Consider the following 15,728-nt stretch of genomic DNA (forward strand, 5'->3'; position numbering starts at 1 on the left):
GCTTGAATAACATTGATCTTATTCATCCATGGCCATTTGAGCATTTCTAGAATATTCTGGTGAAATGCCTAAGACACCATTTCTTACCTCTATCAACCAGGTGTGAGTTGATTGACTTGATGGTGTCACAACCCTATTTCTGAATTCCAGTTACTGATGGACTCTATACAGACTGTAATGGCTGCATGCAATGGCCCAGTGCCATCTTGAGTGACTTTACATTGGTGTTTCAGTTTTTTCTTCTCCGCTGCGTGTGTGTATTATTAATTTACTTGACTGACACATTAAGTAATATGGACTTAACATCTGTACCCCTTCATACAGGTGGATATTTTATTGAAGCGATTTAAGTGAAGCGACTTCCTTAAGGGTACAGCGGCCCTATCCCAGTCAGGGATCTGAGCCTGTGACCTGCCAGTTCCGAATTTCCTAAGCACGGTGCCAAAACCGTGTCGACACAATCGCATCTCGTGGGAGAATTTTTGCGCTGCTTTGGAGTTTAATCGTTTTCCTGTCGGTAACGTGTTTTCTTCACCTTCAGATCATCAGCAAGCGCCTGCCCCAACAGCAGCTGAACACGCTCATTTTCATGCTCTTTGAAGGCCTGGTTGATTTGCAGCCCAACTGCTCTCGAGCTTCGAGTGTGGTTTTAAACACTATTCTCAAAACCCGTGGTGCTGGACTGCAAGACCTGGTGAGCGAATTATTTTCTGTCTCCCGTAATTTGTTCCCCTGTTGTGTTCAGCAGCTTTAAGAACTTGGTGCTGTAAATGCATGGTAAGCATGACCTTTTTTTTGTAGCATTTATTTGTATATGTAAAAATTATGGGTGTAAATACCAAAAGGCTTATCAGGCTTAAATGGTCTATTTTGAATTAAAATGTGTCATCAAAATATTGTCAGTGGACAATAACTTCAACCATGGTTTATAATGTGTATCAATGAGAAGAGTAAAGGAGAGATTTTCGTTAATTTTAATATATACGGTGTCTCGAAAAAGCTCTCGGACAATTCCTGTGTTTTCCCATTTTGTGAAGTCCTCAATTGATGCATACAGATTTTTTTCATCTTAATATTTTACTCCAAACCTGAAGGCTCAAACTGAGGACTGATCAGTCAAGGGTAAGATACAGTTACACCGATTGTCAGTAATATCTTAAGAAAGAAAAAAGTTAATTATGTTGGTTGCAAAATGACTCAGATCCATGACCTCAATATTAGATGGAAGCACCTCTGGCAGCATTTACAACCACAAGTGTTTTTGGGCTAGTCTTAACGAATTTTGAACATGAGCTTGGTGCAATTTTTTGCCCATTCTTTTTGGCAGATTTGCTTAAACTCAGTTTGCTTGGGGGTCACTTATAGATGGCAATATTCACGTCTTTCAGCAGATTCCCAGTAGAATTCAAGTCAGGACTTTGCCTGCTTCACTCAAGGATATTCACTTTCTTATTCTTAAGTCGCTCCAGGGTAGCTTTGGATCAATGTCCTGCTGAAAGGTGATTTTTTTTTTTTGTCCCAGATTAAGGTCTGAAACAGATTTTCCTCTAAGCTTTGCCAGTACTTTGCTTCATCTTTTTCCCCATCAGTCTTGACAAGCTTCCCAGTCCCTGCTGATGAGAAGCAGATCTAAAATAAAATGTTACAACTTCCATGCTTGACAGTAGGGCTGGTGTTGACTGAGTGATGCACTGGGGTTGGGTTGTGTGTCAGATGCAACACTTTGCATTTAGACCAAAACGGTTCCAGTTTAGTTCAACCAAAAGATTTGCCACGTTTGCAGTAATGCTTTGTTGCAAACCTCGTGTGGGATTTGAGATTTTGAGGGGTTTCTTTTTCAGTTTCATACAAACTATGTGGAAAGTTATGTTAAATGTTTTTGGATTCATTGAGAGATGTTGACCCCTGGATATTTTCTCCCTTGTTAGCCACTGGACTCCTTCAGAGTTGCCATTGGCCTCGTGGTGCCTTTGATAGACTCGGATAGTGTCTGGGTGCCTTCCACTTCATAATAATTGAATTCACCATTCTCAAAGACGTTCTCTAGCCTCAAAACCTTCTTCTTTAGAAGGGCCCTTACTTATTTGGTTCTGTTATTTACCCCTCTGGTCCTAGTGTTTTCAGTACCCCCATCTACTGTCTCCTCTTATTGTGTTTTTTTTGTTGTTGTTGTTGGCATTCTGTAAAATTTTATTTTATATAGCTCCTTTAAGATGGCTTCTTAAAGCTCATTATCAAAGTGAAGCGATAGTCCATTTTATCCCTAAGTTATTTTGAAAGTGCCTTTTTTTTTGCTTGAAATTCACTGGCTGAAGGACCTTACAAAGACATTTGTACAGTATTTATTCTGAAATTGTGTGAACTACTATTGTTGCTCAGACGGAGACCACTCAACTAAAAGTGTCTGTCTTGTTGAGGTAATTTTTCACCAGAAGTCACGTTGGCCACAGCAAAAGGGTTATACAATCACGACTTTTCCATTTTTCTTTCATATGAATTATTTATTTTTTTGTTTTTGCTTTGAAAAAACAAAATGTGAAAAATGTGCAAAGATCTACTTTTGCAAGTTACTGTATGTATTATTTCACAGTCACTAGTGAGTACAATTTCTTTTGCTTCTAGAAAAAATGGCATTTGAAATACATTCTAGGTTTCACAGGGGGCGCCATTGTCTTTTGTTTGTAGTAGAGAATAAGCATTGAACATAACTTACTACATAGGATAGAAATTCACGCAATTTGCTACTAAAATTGAGTTATTACACATTTTAATATTTTTTTACACACTTCTAGCATTTATAAACAGTTTAATGATGTTTTCATGTTTGTGTCACGTCTGTGTTTTTTCTTGACATATTGAAATGGTTTAGTTATTGTTTTGTTTTATGTTTCATTAATACAATTTCAGAAAACATTGTGAAAATATATACTGTAATTATATAGCTTTTGTTGTCCATGTTTGACAAAATGCATTGTACAATACAGGTTAATGCGGATCTTCCTGTAGTTCACTTGAATGGTTTAAAGCACTGTATATTTATGAAAAAGAAAATTAAATACACTTGATTTGCAGAATTCGCACGCAGTAACACACACCAGACATTACACTGCATTTTGCAATGTCTATGGGAAGTAAGCAGCTTCTGTACAGAAAATCACATTGTTTACATTGGGATATCCCTGGCATTCGGTGATTTTGATTGTATGTTGAAGATAAGGGAGAGCTGTGTTGCTTTAGATTAGCTTGACTCTGTGTTTTTCCAGGTTTCTGCTGGAAGACAAAACTGCACATCAAATGTATTTGCCACATATTGTAAAAGGTCAGCTTGCCCTCTCTGAAAACTAGACTTTGTGCCGTCATTGAGAACACATTGACAGGATTATTATGGGATATCGACAGGTGATTCATTCTGTCGGCTTCACCTAGAACTTTCAGCTTTGATTTTAACATATAGATATAAGTATCAAAACTGCTAAATTTTAATTGATTTCACAGAGATTGTCCTTGATTTTTACCCTGTGTTTCAGAATTGCTGTTACTGGATTTATATTTAGACTGTTTTAACAATAAACCCAAGTTGTAACCAATTCGGGCTTCGGCAATGCCGTATAATCAGCCCTCAGTAACCGGGAAAGTCGATCTCTTCTGATCTATTACAGGTTCCTGAAATCCTTGAGGTTCTTCACATTCGACTCCAGTCGATTGCAGAGGAGCAAGTGAAAGTAGCTGTGGCCCAGTCCATTCTCATTCTGGCCACCCAGCACTTGCAGACTGTCGTGAACACCCTTATCTCCTACCCTCTGCCTTTTGACAAGTAAGAACTGAATATTCCAAAGCCAAGTACGATTTTTTTAGTATTCATTTTGTAGCTTCCTTGAAAAAAGCCTTATTTAACTTGCACAATTTATATTATCTTCCTTCTCTTAAAAAACAAATGGGCGGAACGGTGGCTCTGTGGTTAAGGATCTGCGCCTGTGGCTGGAAGGTTGCCGGTTCAAATCCCTCACCCAGCAGAGGAATCCTAATCCATTGGGCCCCTGAGCAAGGCCCTTAACCCCAACTGCTCCAGGGGCGCTGTACAATGGCTGACCCTGCGCTCTAACCCCAAGCTTCTGTCTGTTTGTGTGTGTCTGTGTGTCTCATGGAGAGCAAGTTGGGGTATGCGAAAAAGACAAAGAAATTATATATGGCTAATAAAGTGATCTTCTCTTCTGTTTTTCTCTTAAATATGGCAATGTCATTGTGCTTAGAAGTACTCTGTACAATCCATGCGCGGTTACGTTCTTTTAAGGTTTTTTATTACTCTAATATTAATGAGCTAGTTTGGTGGAGCTAGAAGCATTTTTACCCACTGGGTAAATTCTGCCCAGGATCATCTACACCTCCAAATGTGAATTTTGGTTCATCATTTTAATTAAATGCATCAAAGTACTCTTGTTGTGCCTCTTCTGAAAAGAAATGACATATATTACATGATTAGTTTGAAGTGGGGCATATACTCATTTATTTCTTTTATTTTTTCTTAAGTTGGTGCTGTGAAATGTGGATAGCTCTGGGTGCTGATAGCACTTTGGCATCTCAGATCATGGAGCTAATAATTGAGAAGTTAAATGTGATGGTGCCATTTGTGGACAAGAAGGAATCCATGCTGAGATCCACTGTAGCAAAACTAGCAACCAGTCATCCCTTAGCTGTAAGTAATCGTGGAAATGTCTCAGACTCTTGAGTTTTTCAGTCAAGACTGCATTTGTGCCCAATTCAATCTCTGTGCCTTTGACAGATGACGTGTGCCTTGCGTGAGATGATGCTGAACGGCCAAACCCAGGAGGCTGTCCTGGCCATGTTTCCTCAGCTCTTCAGCGCTCTGCTCGTGCGCCTAGGCTCAAGCGTTGGGGTTCAGCTCCCCAAGGACATCAACAGCAACTGCATTAGCCAAGACCGGAGGTCGTCTGGCAAGCCCCCAGCTACCTTTGATGTGTGTGGGTGAGTGCTACTCAAATCTATGATCCCTCCACCTGGACTGCGATCTTTCAAGCGGTCCTAGCAAAAAGGATTTTCTCCCATTTTCAAATTAAATAGCAAAGACTGCATTTTGATTTCTTTACTTCCTATGGACTGACTGCTTTTAGAACACACAATCTCACCACATGGTATCCACGTGGCCCTTCAATGGTCCACATCAGGATTGGCCGATCCTTAACCTGATGCTTTTAATGCACTAAACCAGCTGGTTACTGGCTTAATGAGTGATAAGGAATGATCACATCACTCCTGTCCTGGAGTCCTTGCACTGGCTTCCTGTCAGGTTTCATGTTGACTTCAAAATCTTCATGGTCGCCTATAAGGCTCTGCATGGCTTTGCACCTCTGACCTACTGTCATCCTACTCCCCACTTCACAACCTTCACTCTTCTAATTCTCATCTCCTAACTGTCCCCCAAGCCCTTCTACACTCTGTGGGTGACAGGGCCTTGTCCTGTTATGCCCCAAAGCTCTGGAACTCTATCCCCAAGGGTATCAGAGAGTTGCCTTTCCTAAACTCCTTCAAATCCAGACTCAAACCTTCTTCTTTAGAAGGGCCTTTACTTATCCGGTTCTTTTATTTATCCCTCTGCTCCTACTGTGTTAAGTATCACCATCTACCATGTCCTCTCATTGTGTATTTACATTGTGCATATCTTGTGTATTTTTTTTATTGTTGTCATTCTGTAAAGCACTTTGAGATGCCACCTTCAAAGGCACTATATGAAATAAAGTTTATTATTATTATTATTATTATTATTAATCGGACAAGTTAAACAGCTTCTTCAGGAGCTTCTGCTTTAAAGACACAATGAGCTCCAGAGCCTGGATTGAACAGTGCTGGTCTATGTTTGCCTTACCCTGCCTGGGAAGTATACACTATAGAGCTGTGGAGTGTTTTTCTCATTTTTGAGCCTCTGGTAAGGTAAGAGTGTAACAGTCACCCCAAAGTCAACATTTTTGGGCCGTGGTTGTCCTTGCTGCAGCGTGGCAGTGGAGGCCCTGCGTATCTTGTTGGCCCGTGCTCAGCTGGAGGAGGTGGTGAAGCCCCTGGACCTGGAGGGAGCCTGGGAGAAGATGAAGGATCCTCCGCAGCACACGGCTGGCGTTACTCTTCTGGCCAGGTACGAGCGACTCGTGCGATAGAAACGTGCAAGGGTAAACTCGCTTTCTGTGGGGAAACCACCCCCGAAGCAGGAAGACACTGCCGCGTGGAATGTCGAAAACTCACCAGGTAGGTTTCCAGAGGAAAGGATTTCAAATGTGGGAATGTGTCTCTCTTTTCCAGTAACTCAATTTATTGTTTCAGTTGACTTAAAGAGAACATTAAACAAAATTCAAGTATTTATCATAGTACAGATATTTGCCTTCTTTGTTTCCATACTGTTTGTTCACATACAATATTGGAAGCATGAGCATTACTTATTTCACTTTGTTTTGCAATGTCCACTTCAACAACGTTTTCCCAGCGTGTTTGCTTTTCTTCTTAGCGTGCGAGTTCATGTGCAGTAATTCTAAAGAAAGTCCATTTTCCAGCATTTTCGAAGAGAATATAATTGGTTTTTGTCATGCTGAAAAGCCTTCTGCAATTTCCACAGGTGAATCATGTTGTTTACAGTTTAAATCTTGATTTTTAGGCACCATGGTGTGCAGACATTTTAAGATTTTGTACCAGTTGTAATTACAGAAATCTAATGCTCAACAGGGCCTCTTTGATGAAGGCCTACAGTTTCCTAACAGTTTTGTAGAGGGTTTTTTTAACAGTTTGTTTCAGTAGTGCAGCAAAGTGAGTTTGAGTGATTATTTATCAACAGGGCTATGGCAAAACATGCTGGCCCACGTCTGCCTGGCATTGTGGAAAACCTGTGCCCAAGCCTTAGCAACATTTATGAGTGCCAGAGGGTGACCATCACAGCTTTCTTCTCAGAGGTTAGTGAGGAAGTTGGGAATGAGAGAGCAGTGAACCGTAGTTATTTAATAAGGTTATTTTTTTGTCACAGTCAGGTTTTCACTTCAGTTTAGTTTAGCATCTTCCAAGTATCGAGAAAGTCCTACCGAATTATACTTTCAAAAGTAAAATGCTTATATGCCTAAATGTATTTCTTATTTAATGTTTAATTCCTTACAAATTTTGCTTAGTGATTGGGGGTGGGGATAGAGGGAGGGATCTGTGCCATACAGTATATATCCATCGCAGTGCCTCATTTGAAAATGGAAGTTACATGAATATGAATGGAATTGATTAGAAACAATCACAGATGAAAACAGAGCAAGATATCACAATAAAATACTAACACACCTATTTACTTTTAACTTAAGGACATGGTCCTGATTTTTTTCCTGTTTAAAGAGGTCCTTGTTTGTAGATTGGTAGCCAACATGACTTCTTTTGTGTTAGAAGTGGTAGTCTCTCTTTTATTTATTGGCATTCTGTGTTCTTTTGAAGTGCTTTTTTTTTACATAGAGGAGTGGTGTGAAAAATCCATCCATTATTTTTCAGTTAATATGTAGTCTAGTACAAGATTGCATTGAGACAGTACCTAAACTGGCAGGTACTGTATAAACGAGCTGTTTTCTCACTCCTTCAATGTTGTCATTCCTAAGCTTTTGAACCACCACGTTGTGACAGAGCTGATGATGATGGACATGCTCATGAACAACATGATGGAAAGGATTTCTGATCCTTGTGGTGTAGTCCGCATGCTGGCTGTGCGAGGCTTGGGGAACATTGCTGTAGGATCTCCGGAAAAGGTACAGTACCATCCTCTTGGTCTTCAGCTGCCTCCTCTGTAAGACAAGAAAGGGAGTAATACATGAACAGTGCAGAGAAAAAGTGTATGAACTCCTTAGATTGGTCCTCACTTAAAATGGAATAAGATCATCACAAAAGTCTAAATAGATGAATATAACCCGCTTAAACATGTACAAGACAGGTTTAATCATCAAAATGATCCATCATTAAATATTGTGTTAATAAATGTGTAAGCCCTTAGTTTCAGTAACTAGTGAATCTCCCTTGAACAGCAATGCCTTCAACTAGACTTTTGCTTTAACTGTGTATTAGTCTCCTGGATCTTGCATTTTTAAATTATGGCCAATTCTTCCTTACAGAATGTTTCAAGACATTTGGTGGTTTCCTTGCACAGACTATGTAAGAATCTACCATAACATTTGAATGGGGCTTAAGGCTGGACTTGTCCAATCCAAAATACATTTTGTTTCCAGTAGTCTTGTGGATTGTCTGGGTGCTCTTTGGCGAGCATCTCTTTGGTGAGAGATGTGTGGTAAGATTCTTTTGTTAAAGAGCAATGGTTTCTTCCTGGCTATTTTCCCAAGAACAAAATTAATTCATTTTTTCAGTTTTCTGTTAGCTAACACATAAACACTGTCATAAACTGCTGTGAGAAAGACCTGAAGATCCATGTTACTCTGAGTAACTGATGTTACTCTGATGGTTTTCTGGGCTGTTTGGGGAATCCTAGGTAGACATCATAGTTTTTAATATTCCACTCGTAGACAGTCTATCTGTCACTTGAAGGATGACATGTTTTTTTAACTCTGACCAGACTGAGTGTCAGCAACTCTTTTTCTGCCCTCTGCTATGAGCTTTGATTGTGCATGACATGTCCACATACCAAGTTTGTATGGAACGGAGATGGCCAGCCTCATTCTTTTACTTGTCATCCAATTATTTATTGCCCTGATTCTAATTACGGCCTTAATTCTGCTAAGGGTGTGCTTGTTAGTTCACATATTCTTTTTCTAAGTGATTAGTTGTTTCTGCTTTATACATTGTGTCTCAAAACGTTGGGTAGATATAAACTGTTGCTTATTTAAGAAAAAAGCAGTTTAACTGGTTTCTGTTAAACAAAGGGAATCATTGTACAGATGTGTAATTCCTCTAATTCTTTTGGGGGTTTACACACTTTTTCTCAGCACTGTGCATGTCTTTCATATTCACTGTAATGAAATATCTGTCTCACATGAACTGCGGTGACGTAAGTATTATATCCATAATCTTCCTTTTATTGTTTTGTTTTTTTTTAATGTGCTCCATTTGTACACGAGCCATGGGGGGAAACTGACACGGCTCTTTGTTCCAAACTAACAGGTGAACAAGTACGCCAAAGAGCTGCTGGCGGCAATGAGCTCAGGAATGGAGGAGAAAGATGATCCCGATAAACAGATCACCCTTGAGGCCATGTCTGGCCTCTCCAAAGTCCTGGTATACCTGGACAAGAAAAACGTCCAGCTCCTAGTGGTGTACATCTTCATGAAGATTAAACCTTTCTTAGAAAATGTAAGTTCTGTTCCCATTATACAATAACTGGTAAATTAAGAAAAAAAACCTACAGAAATTGATTTCCTTTTTAAACATCTTAAAGCATCCCAGAAAGGTTTACACAATACCACTTTTTCCGTTTTGGTGTCCTGTTGCAAATATCGTAATGTGTGTTTTAAAGACACTGCAAGTTGTGCCTTGTTACAACATTTTGTGCTTTGGCTTTGGTCCTTCTTTTAAGAACACTGCTCCAGCTGTTAGCCTTTGTAAAAGATAAGGGCTGTTAAAACCAAAAGAAACCTAATACTGCTGTGAATTCACAGGACAATGATGAAATCCGATGTGCCTCCATAACACTGTTGGGCAACCTCTCTAAGTTTGGAGCAGGAGAGCCTGTCTTTAAAGACCAGCTCCACAATGTACTGGTCAGCCTCCTCCTGCACCTCAACGACCCCAGCCCGGAGGTGGTCAAGGTGAGAACACCTAAAAGCATATAAGTGTGTTATTCACAGCACCTTGTTTTACACCAAAGGCACATTTCCCCTTTTTCATTATGTTAAATAAAACAGAGGTTTGTCCATAACAGGACAAACAGGTTTGTTTTGAAATAAACATAGTTGGTGAAATGTAAACGTGAAGGGGAGATGTTCTACGTGTGTGGCCTCAGATATGCATGTTTTCATCCATGTAACTGGAATCCATGAGTTGTGATCTCTTGTCCTATGAAAAAGATTCAAACAAGCAATTTCTAAACTAAGTAGCCCAACCTCCTCACTGAAATTAAGTCCAAATGCTAAAATGTCTTAGTGATCTTTATGAATTATTTGTTGTAACTAGTTGTTGTATCAGATTTGAACTTTGTGATCTACAGGGTACAGTTGGATAGCTTAGCGCAAATTGCCATTGTACTTATTTTTGCACTGTATTGTGGAGACATCTCGTTACCATCTGTCATTTCACAGAATTTTAGATGTTCCCATTTTTTCCCCCAACTTACAAACCATTGTATAAAAATGTTGCGACTTCTGGACGCTAAAGAAAGGGCTGACCAGTGTGAGCGTTCATATTGCCATTTCTTTTTCTTTACCAGGCCTGTAAGTTTGCTATGCGTGTGTGCGCTCCAGTTGTGGGGTCTGAGCAGATCACAGCCATGTTTCAAAACCACCTCCATGAAGACAAAGGATTGCACTACGGGGAGTTCATTAATGACCTGACTAAATACATAGTAATGTATTTTTTTCTTGGAGACATTTTTCTATGACAATGAACCTTTTTTTTTGTTTGATTCTCCTAGCGGTGTTTTAAAAATAGAACATTTTCTTTTTATGTCTATCTATCTGTAGATTCAGGACTTCCCTGGTATGCTGAACTTCTACCATATCACAGTTATTCAGTTCTTCAAAAGCAACTGGGCTGAAGTGCGAGCCGGTGCCGCGATGTTCATAGGTGAGAAGAATGATTAAGAAAAATCTGATTTTCTCATGATTACATGTTTCTTTTTTTCTAGCTGTCCTTTCAGGAAGAGATCCACATTAGGTTGGGGAAACCTTGTAGCGTGTATGAATAAAAACGCCAAAGCTGTACTGTTGAACTCATAACTGAATCAGACCAGATCTTTTCCTTTAAACAACTAGTATACAACTTTTATGGCATAATGGATAGATCAGACATACTCCGTTAGCAAATGTAAAGTGGACTTTGTTAAGGAAGACCTTAACACAGTGCAGATTTATGCTGATCTTTTCCAGTTTCAACTATCAGTGATACTGACAAGTAATTGTATGGTTTTGTAATGGGCTTCAGAACATCTTGTATCACTTCCATTGTTACAGTACTGCACATTTGTTCTGTGAGTATAAAAACTTGTAATAAAAATCATTGAGAAACTTGTTTCTTCTCTTATTGCAAATCCTAGGATTTCTGCTGGCAAATCTTCCAGAAGAATATTTCTCACACATGAACATGGGGAATGTTACCAAGGGTAGGTTTTTCTTTTTATTTGTAGAGTAGCTGTTTTTGACATTTCTTCTGGCATTCCTAGCTGCTTAGCTAATCCAATTTTTATTGTTTGTTCAATATGCTTAGTCACTTACAGCATGTTTGAAAAGTGATGACTTACCTGTTGTTTAAGTAATAACACATTGTTTCACAGAGAGCTTACTTGCTACATCTCCAAGAAATCTTTACTGACATATCAGATAATACTGACGCTTCCACACTGTTGTGTTTTTGTTCTTACAGTAGTTCCGAAGTTTGCTTTTTGCGTCATGTAGCTATTGCAAATATTGCTCTCCTTCAAAGACCGGTTCCGAGAACATCAGTCATTTACTTGTCATTGGCCAAGAGCCAGTGATTTCATGTAAACAGTGCTGTAGACAGGTCCAAAGTGTTGGACTGGAGTTAACTGGAGATATGGTTTTGCATATGTATAAATGGCTGACCCTGCTCTCTGACCCCAAGCTTCTCTCTCCCCGTCTGTGTGCCTGTGTGTCTCATGGAGAGCAAGCTGGGGAATGCGGAAAGACAAATTCCTAATGAAATTGTATATGGTTAATAAAGTGATCTTATCTTATTTGAATTAACTAAAACTTAGAAAGGAGCATATTGTGCTAAATGAGCTGATTGCTGGGTTTTGTAGTGTTCTTTTTAATTTTAAATGTGGAATCCCCATCCATCATTTTATGCCCTGGTCTTCAGGACTGCCTTTTGGCGACCAGGTTGACCTTAGCACTTCAACCTTGGTGTTAGACCAGGGGAGATGAGGAGAGTGCAGTCTCTCTTCCAAAAAGTGCAGTTCGCACACCGTTCCGCCATTTTCTGACAGCACATCTTGCAGGTGTGAAGTTTTACACTACACACTTTGCATCCGGTGGAGGAATAGCTCAGTGTTCGCTCACATGTGCACCGAGTGAGTCACTGGGGATGAGAAACAAGAAAAGGACATCCTGGCTGACTCAAGCCATCTAAACCTTAGCCATGTGTGTGCTGTGGTTTTGGACCTCCTGGACAGTGAAATAGCTTAGATTCCAATCAGCTGTATGATTACAGCAGTGCTCAAGGCCTGTATGAAAGCCTTCACTGTTTAAGACATACAGGAGCCTGTTTCCTTAATGACTCACGGTGTATTTTCATTCTGCACGATCAAATAAATCACATGATGTTACACAGCTGGAAATTAGATGGACTAAAACTATGGACATTTTAAAACTGCAGTGTTTTAAATGCATAATTAAACGATTAAAATATCAAAAACTGTTGTAATGGGAATGCATATTCTATTTGTGATCTCCTTCAAAGATGAAACGTTCGATCCGAGTCTGTCAGTTACTCTGCATGGTTACCAGGGAGATAAGTACAGTGCATTGGTCTTGACTTTACTTTCTTCTCCTTTCAGGTCTGGTTCAGTTACTTCAAGACCCTGAGCCTTTGGTTCGTGCGAAAGCTGCAGAAGCCATGGGACATTTCCATCAGTTTTAAAACCGACAGGATCACCGATTCAAGAGCAACATTGCTTCACAAAAAAAGTGATAGAAGTTCGCGTCGTACTTAAATCGCCCCTCATTCAGTATAGTGACCAAAGACTGTCTTTACAAACAAAATAGGAAGGACATTATCATTCCTGCCCCTTGAAAATAATTTTGTCATACTGTGACTGTTTTTTTTTTTTATCCCAGAGCTTTAAGCTGGTTGTGGTGACAGAAAATATAATTGTATTCCTTTGAACTGGTGATGGGCTGAACTGCCTGAGCTATTAATCTCAGCACCACAGAGAAACCTGCAGTACCTAATACGAGTGTTGTGATAGTGAATGAGATCATGCATCATCTACTGAATCTTAAAAATAGCCGGAGAACTGCTTAGGTTGTCAAAACCAGTAGTAGTAAAAGAGGAAGGGGCATTGTGTGACTGACAAAACAGAAGTATGGAAGCGAGCTTCATAACTGTAAGAAGATGGTATAGGAAAACATAAAGCCAGATGCCTTTTTTTGGACTTCTTCATTTAGAAGCCTTTCCAAGCACTGTGAGAATTGGTGACAGCACCGTGACAGCATTCACATTTCATTTGTGGTGACTTTCTCAAGCTTCCGTGTGCATGGGGTAGCAAATTGTAGTCTATTGCCAGCTGAGAAAGTGCCATACTAAGAGAGGGAGAGCCGTAGTGGAGGAGATTTGGTCCTCATAATGGCCGTCCTGGTGTTCATTATTCAGTGGTAGTCTCGTTTTCTATATGTATAGTAGCTCCACTCTCCACAAGGCTGTAGTTGTGATTATACATATTGTTCAGTATTCTGGTCAATACCAGTACTTTGTCTTCGGCCTCACATGCAGGCCTCCTTGCTCTTGCTCAATGAAGAGGAAACAGGGCTTCTCTAACCCTGACATTACTGTCGGTACAATTAAAAAGTAGCATTCTTGACCTGCTGTAAACCAATCTCTTATCAGAAGTATGTATTCTAAATGTTCACAGCTGTGCATTGTGTTAATTATGTTTCACGGTGGGGAATGATCTGGCTTTTGTACAAATCAAAGTATTTTGGTATCTCATGTCTGCTTGTTTCAAGAGGAGAGAATCTGTGACCTTTTAACTTTTTTGTCAGAGGTGTGCTAGTCTAGAGACCATTTTAAATAATCGACATGACCAAAAGGGTTTAGTCATGGGAACCTTTAGATGTTGATTTGATCTTGGATATACAATGCAGCAACAGTATGAAAATGGCACTTTTTTTGTCAATTTGTTTGATTTTATTTTTCTTTTTTCCGTTGAATTCCATTGCTGCATTTTGACCGCCTTAAACTTGTTTCTTTTCCCTGTGTTTGGTGTGCTGGTTCCGTCTGAAACGGAACTGAACTCTTTGCTCCAAGTTCAGGTGAGATTGGTGTCAGTTTTGATTTCACTGTGGAAGTGATGATGACGGAGACTCAAAGTCTTTTATTTCCACTAAATAGTAGCCTACTGTGCGAAAAATCAATCTCTTTGCATAATAACCTTTACAAGGTGGTTAAATTCATAATAAATGTTACAAAACACACATTTCATGCATGAGTAGAATCTCAGTGGAATGACAACCCATTTAGATACATCTGTACTAAGCTTTAATTGTATTTATGCTGGAAGGTTGCAGCTATTGGTTTTAAGATAAAGAACAACTGCCATTTATTCTGTTCCAGAAGAGCCCTTAAAATGTCATATCTTTGCATTCCTGAGTGTTGCAGCCAAACCATAGGTTGGTCCCCACGAGCCAGAGACTGTTCAAACATGGTCAGAATTGCTGGCATTCCAAAACTGGTCCAGTATGGCTATGATGGGCTTGCTTTATAGCGTAGACGTGCTTTTTTAGTTTTATTTTACCATGAAATAAAGCGGGGAGGGTTTTATAAAACCAGATATAAAGGAATCAACTGGTACGTCAGGTCATCAGGTACAGTTATGGCTAAAACATTATTAGCACATGAAATGTGTTATATGCTTTGTTGGGTTAGCATTATCTAACTTGAACATATTTAACACCATTACCACAGTTTCTGAAATAACTTCTGAAAAGTGTCGAAAGTTCAGTTAATCTTAAGATTATGATTTTACCCCTTAAAACATCTACAAGGTTTTCTTCTTAAGTGCATTGTAGACCTGGTTGATTGGGTTGTCATACAAAGATATCACTTCAAAGAAATGTGCAATATTTTATCATTGTGTTGCTTGTATGTGCTACACGGTGCACTTGAGTGTCTGTATGTGTGATTTAAGAATTGTACTGAATGCCTCAGAACTGCATACGATACAAATTTTGTTCAAAACTATTAAATGCATACAGTTAACTTGGGTGTAGTCTGCAGTCGTTTTCCATTGATTATTTCAAAATCTGTATGTCCTCATTGCCTCCATACCTATTACTAAGCTCCCTCTAATAGGGGCATAGTAATACATATGGTGGCAATGTACTGTATAAGTGTGTTAACTATGCAAAAGAAACTACTTCATAAACAGCTGTTTTTCCACTGACATCAGCAGGAAACGACAACTTTCAAAATCAGAGGAAGTCTAGATTACTGCAATGTCCTGTGCACGTGTTACATTGTGAAGAAGTATTGTATATTTCACACTTTATGAATATATACACACTACAGTGATTCTGTAACTTTAAGATCCCCACTCATTAAAAATCATTCCACAAACGCCTTTTATAACATTCTTCAGTGTTTGCTTTTGTTTAATTTTTGTTCTGGTGTTGTGGCACAGGAGGAAAGTTTTGCCTCCTCAGCATTCGTCTGTGTAATTTATGTCAGGCTATATAGGTAAATTTAACACTAAGACCTGCTTACTAGTGTTTTCATTCTTGTGCATTCTGAAAAGGTTTAACCTCAAGGAATTCATTTCAGGTGTGAGAAGTGATAGGTCCACAATTTTCAAACTGTATGTTTGTTATACC

The 15,728-nt window shown here is 39.3% G+C and overlaps 1 protein-coding gene across 3 annotated transcripts in view; it reads left to right on the forward strand.

Annotated features, from left to right (window-relative positions):
- The window catches only part of mroh1 (maestro heat-like repeat family member 1), a 42,052-nt gene extending 26,935 nt beyond the window's left edge, over nt 1-15,117 (forward strand). For all 3 annotated transcript variants that reach the window (XM_015357481.2, XM_006635840.3, XM_015357482.2), the window contains 13 exons: nt 542-694; nt 3,660-3,814; nt 4,528-4,693; nt 4,781-4,983; nt 6,008-6,145; nt 6,836-6,950; nt 7,626-7,772; nt 9,133-9,321; nt 9,627-9,776; nt 10,394-10,528; nt 10,647-10,749; nt 11,219-11,284; nt 12,698-15,117. In XM_015357481.2, coding sequence (XP_015212967.2) covers nt 542-694; nt 3,660-3,814; nt 4,528-4,693; nt 4,781-4,983; nt 6,008-6,145; nt 6,836-6,950; nt 7,626-7,772; nt 9,133-9,321; nt 9,627-9,776; nt 10,394-10,528; nt 10,647-10,749; nt 11,219-11,284; nt 12,698-12,780 — 1,803 coding nt within the window. In that variant the 3' untranslated portion in view covers nt 12,781-15,117. The remainder of the gene's footprint in view (nt 1-541; nt 695-3,659; nt 3,815-4,527; nt 4,694-4,780; nt 4,984-6,007; nt 6,146-6,835; nt 6,951-7,625; nt 7,773-9,132; nt 9,322-9,626; nt 9,777-10,393; nt 10,529-10,646; nt 10,750-11,218; nt 11,285-12,697) is intronic.
- The last annotated feature ends 611 nt before the right edge of the window (nt 15,118-15,728 follow it).

This window comes from Lepisosteus oculatus, chromosome 10 (genome assembly GCF_040954835.1).
Source record: "Lepisosteus oculatus isolate fLepOcu1 chromosome 10, fLepOcu1.hap2, whole genome shotgun sequence".
Taxonomy (NCBI): Eukaryota; Metazoa; Chordata; class Actinopteri; order Semionotiformes; family Lepisosteidae; genus Lepisosteus; species Lepisosteus oculatus.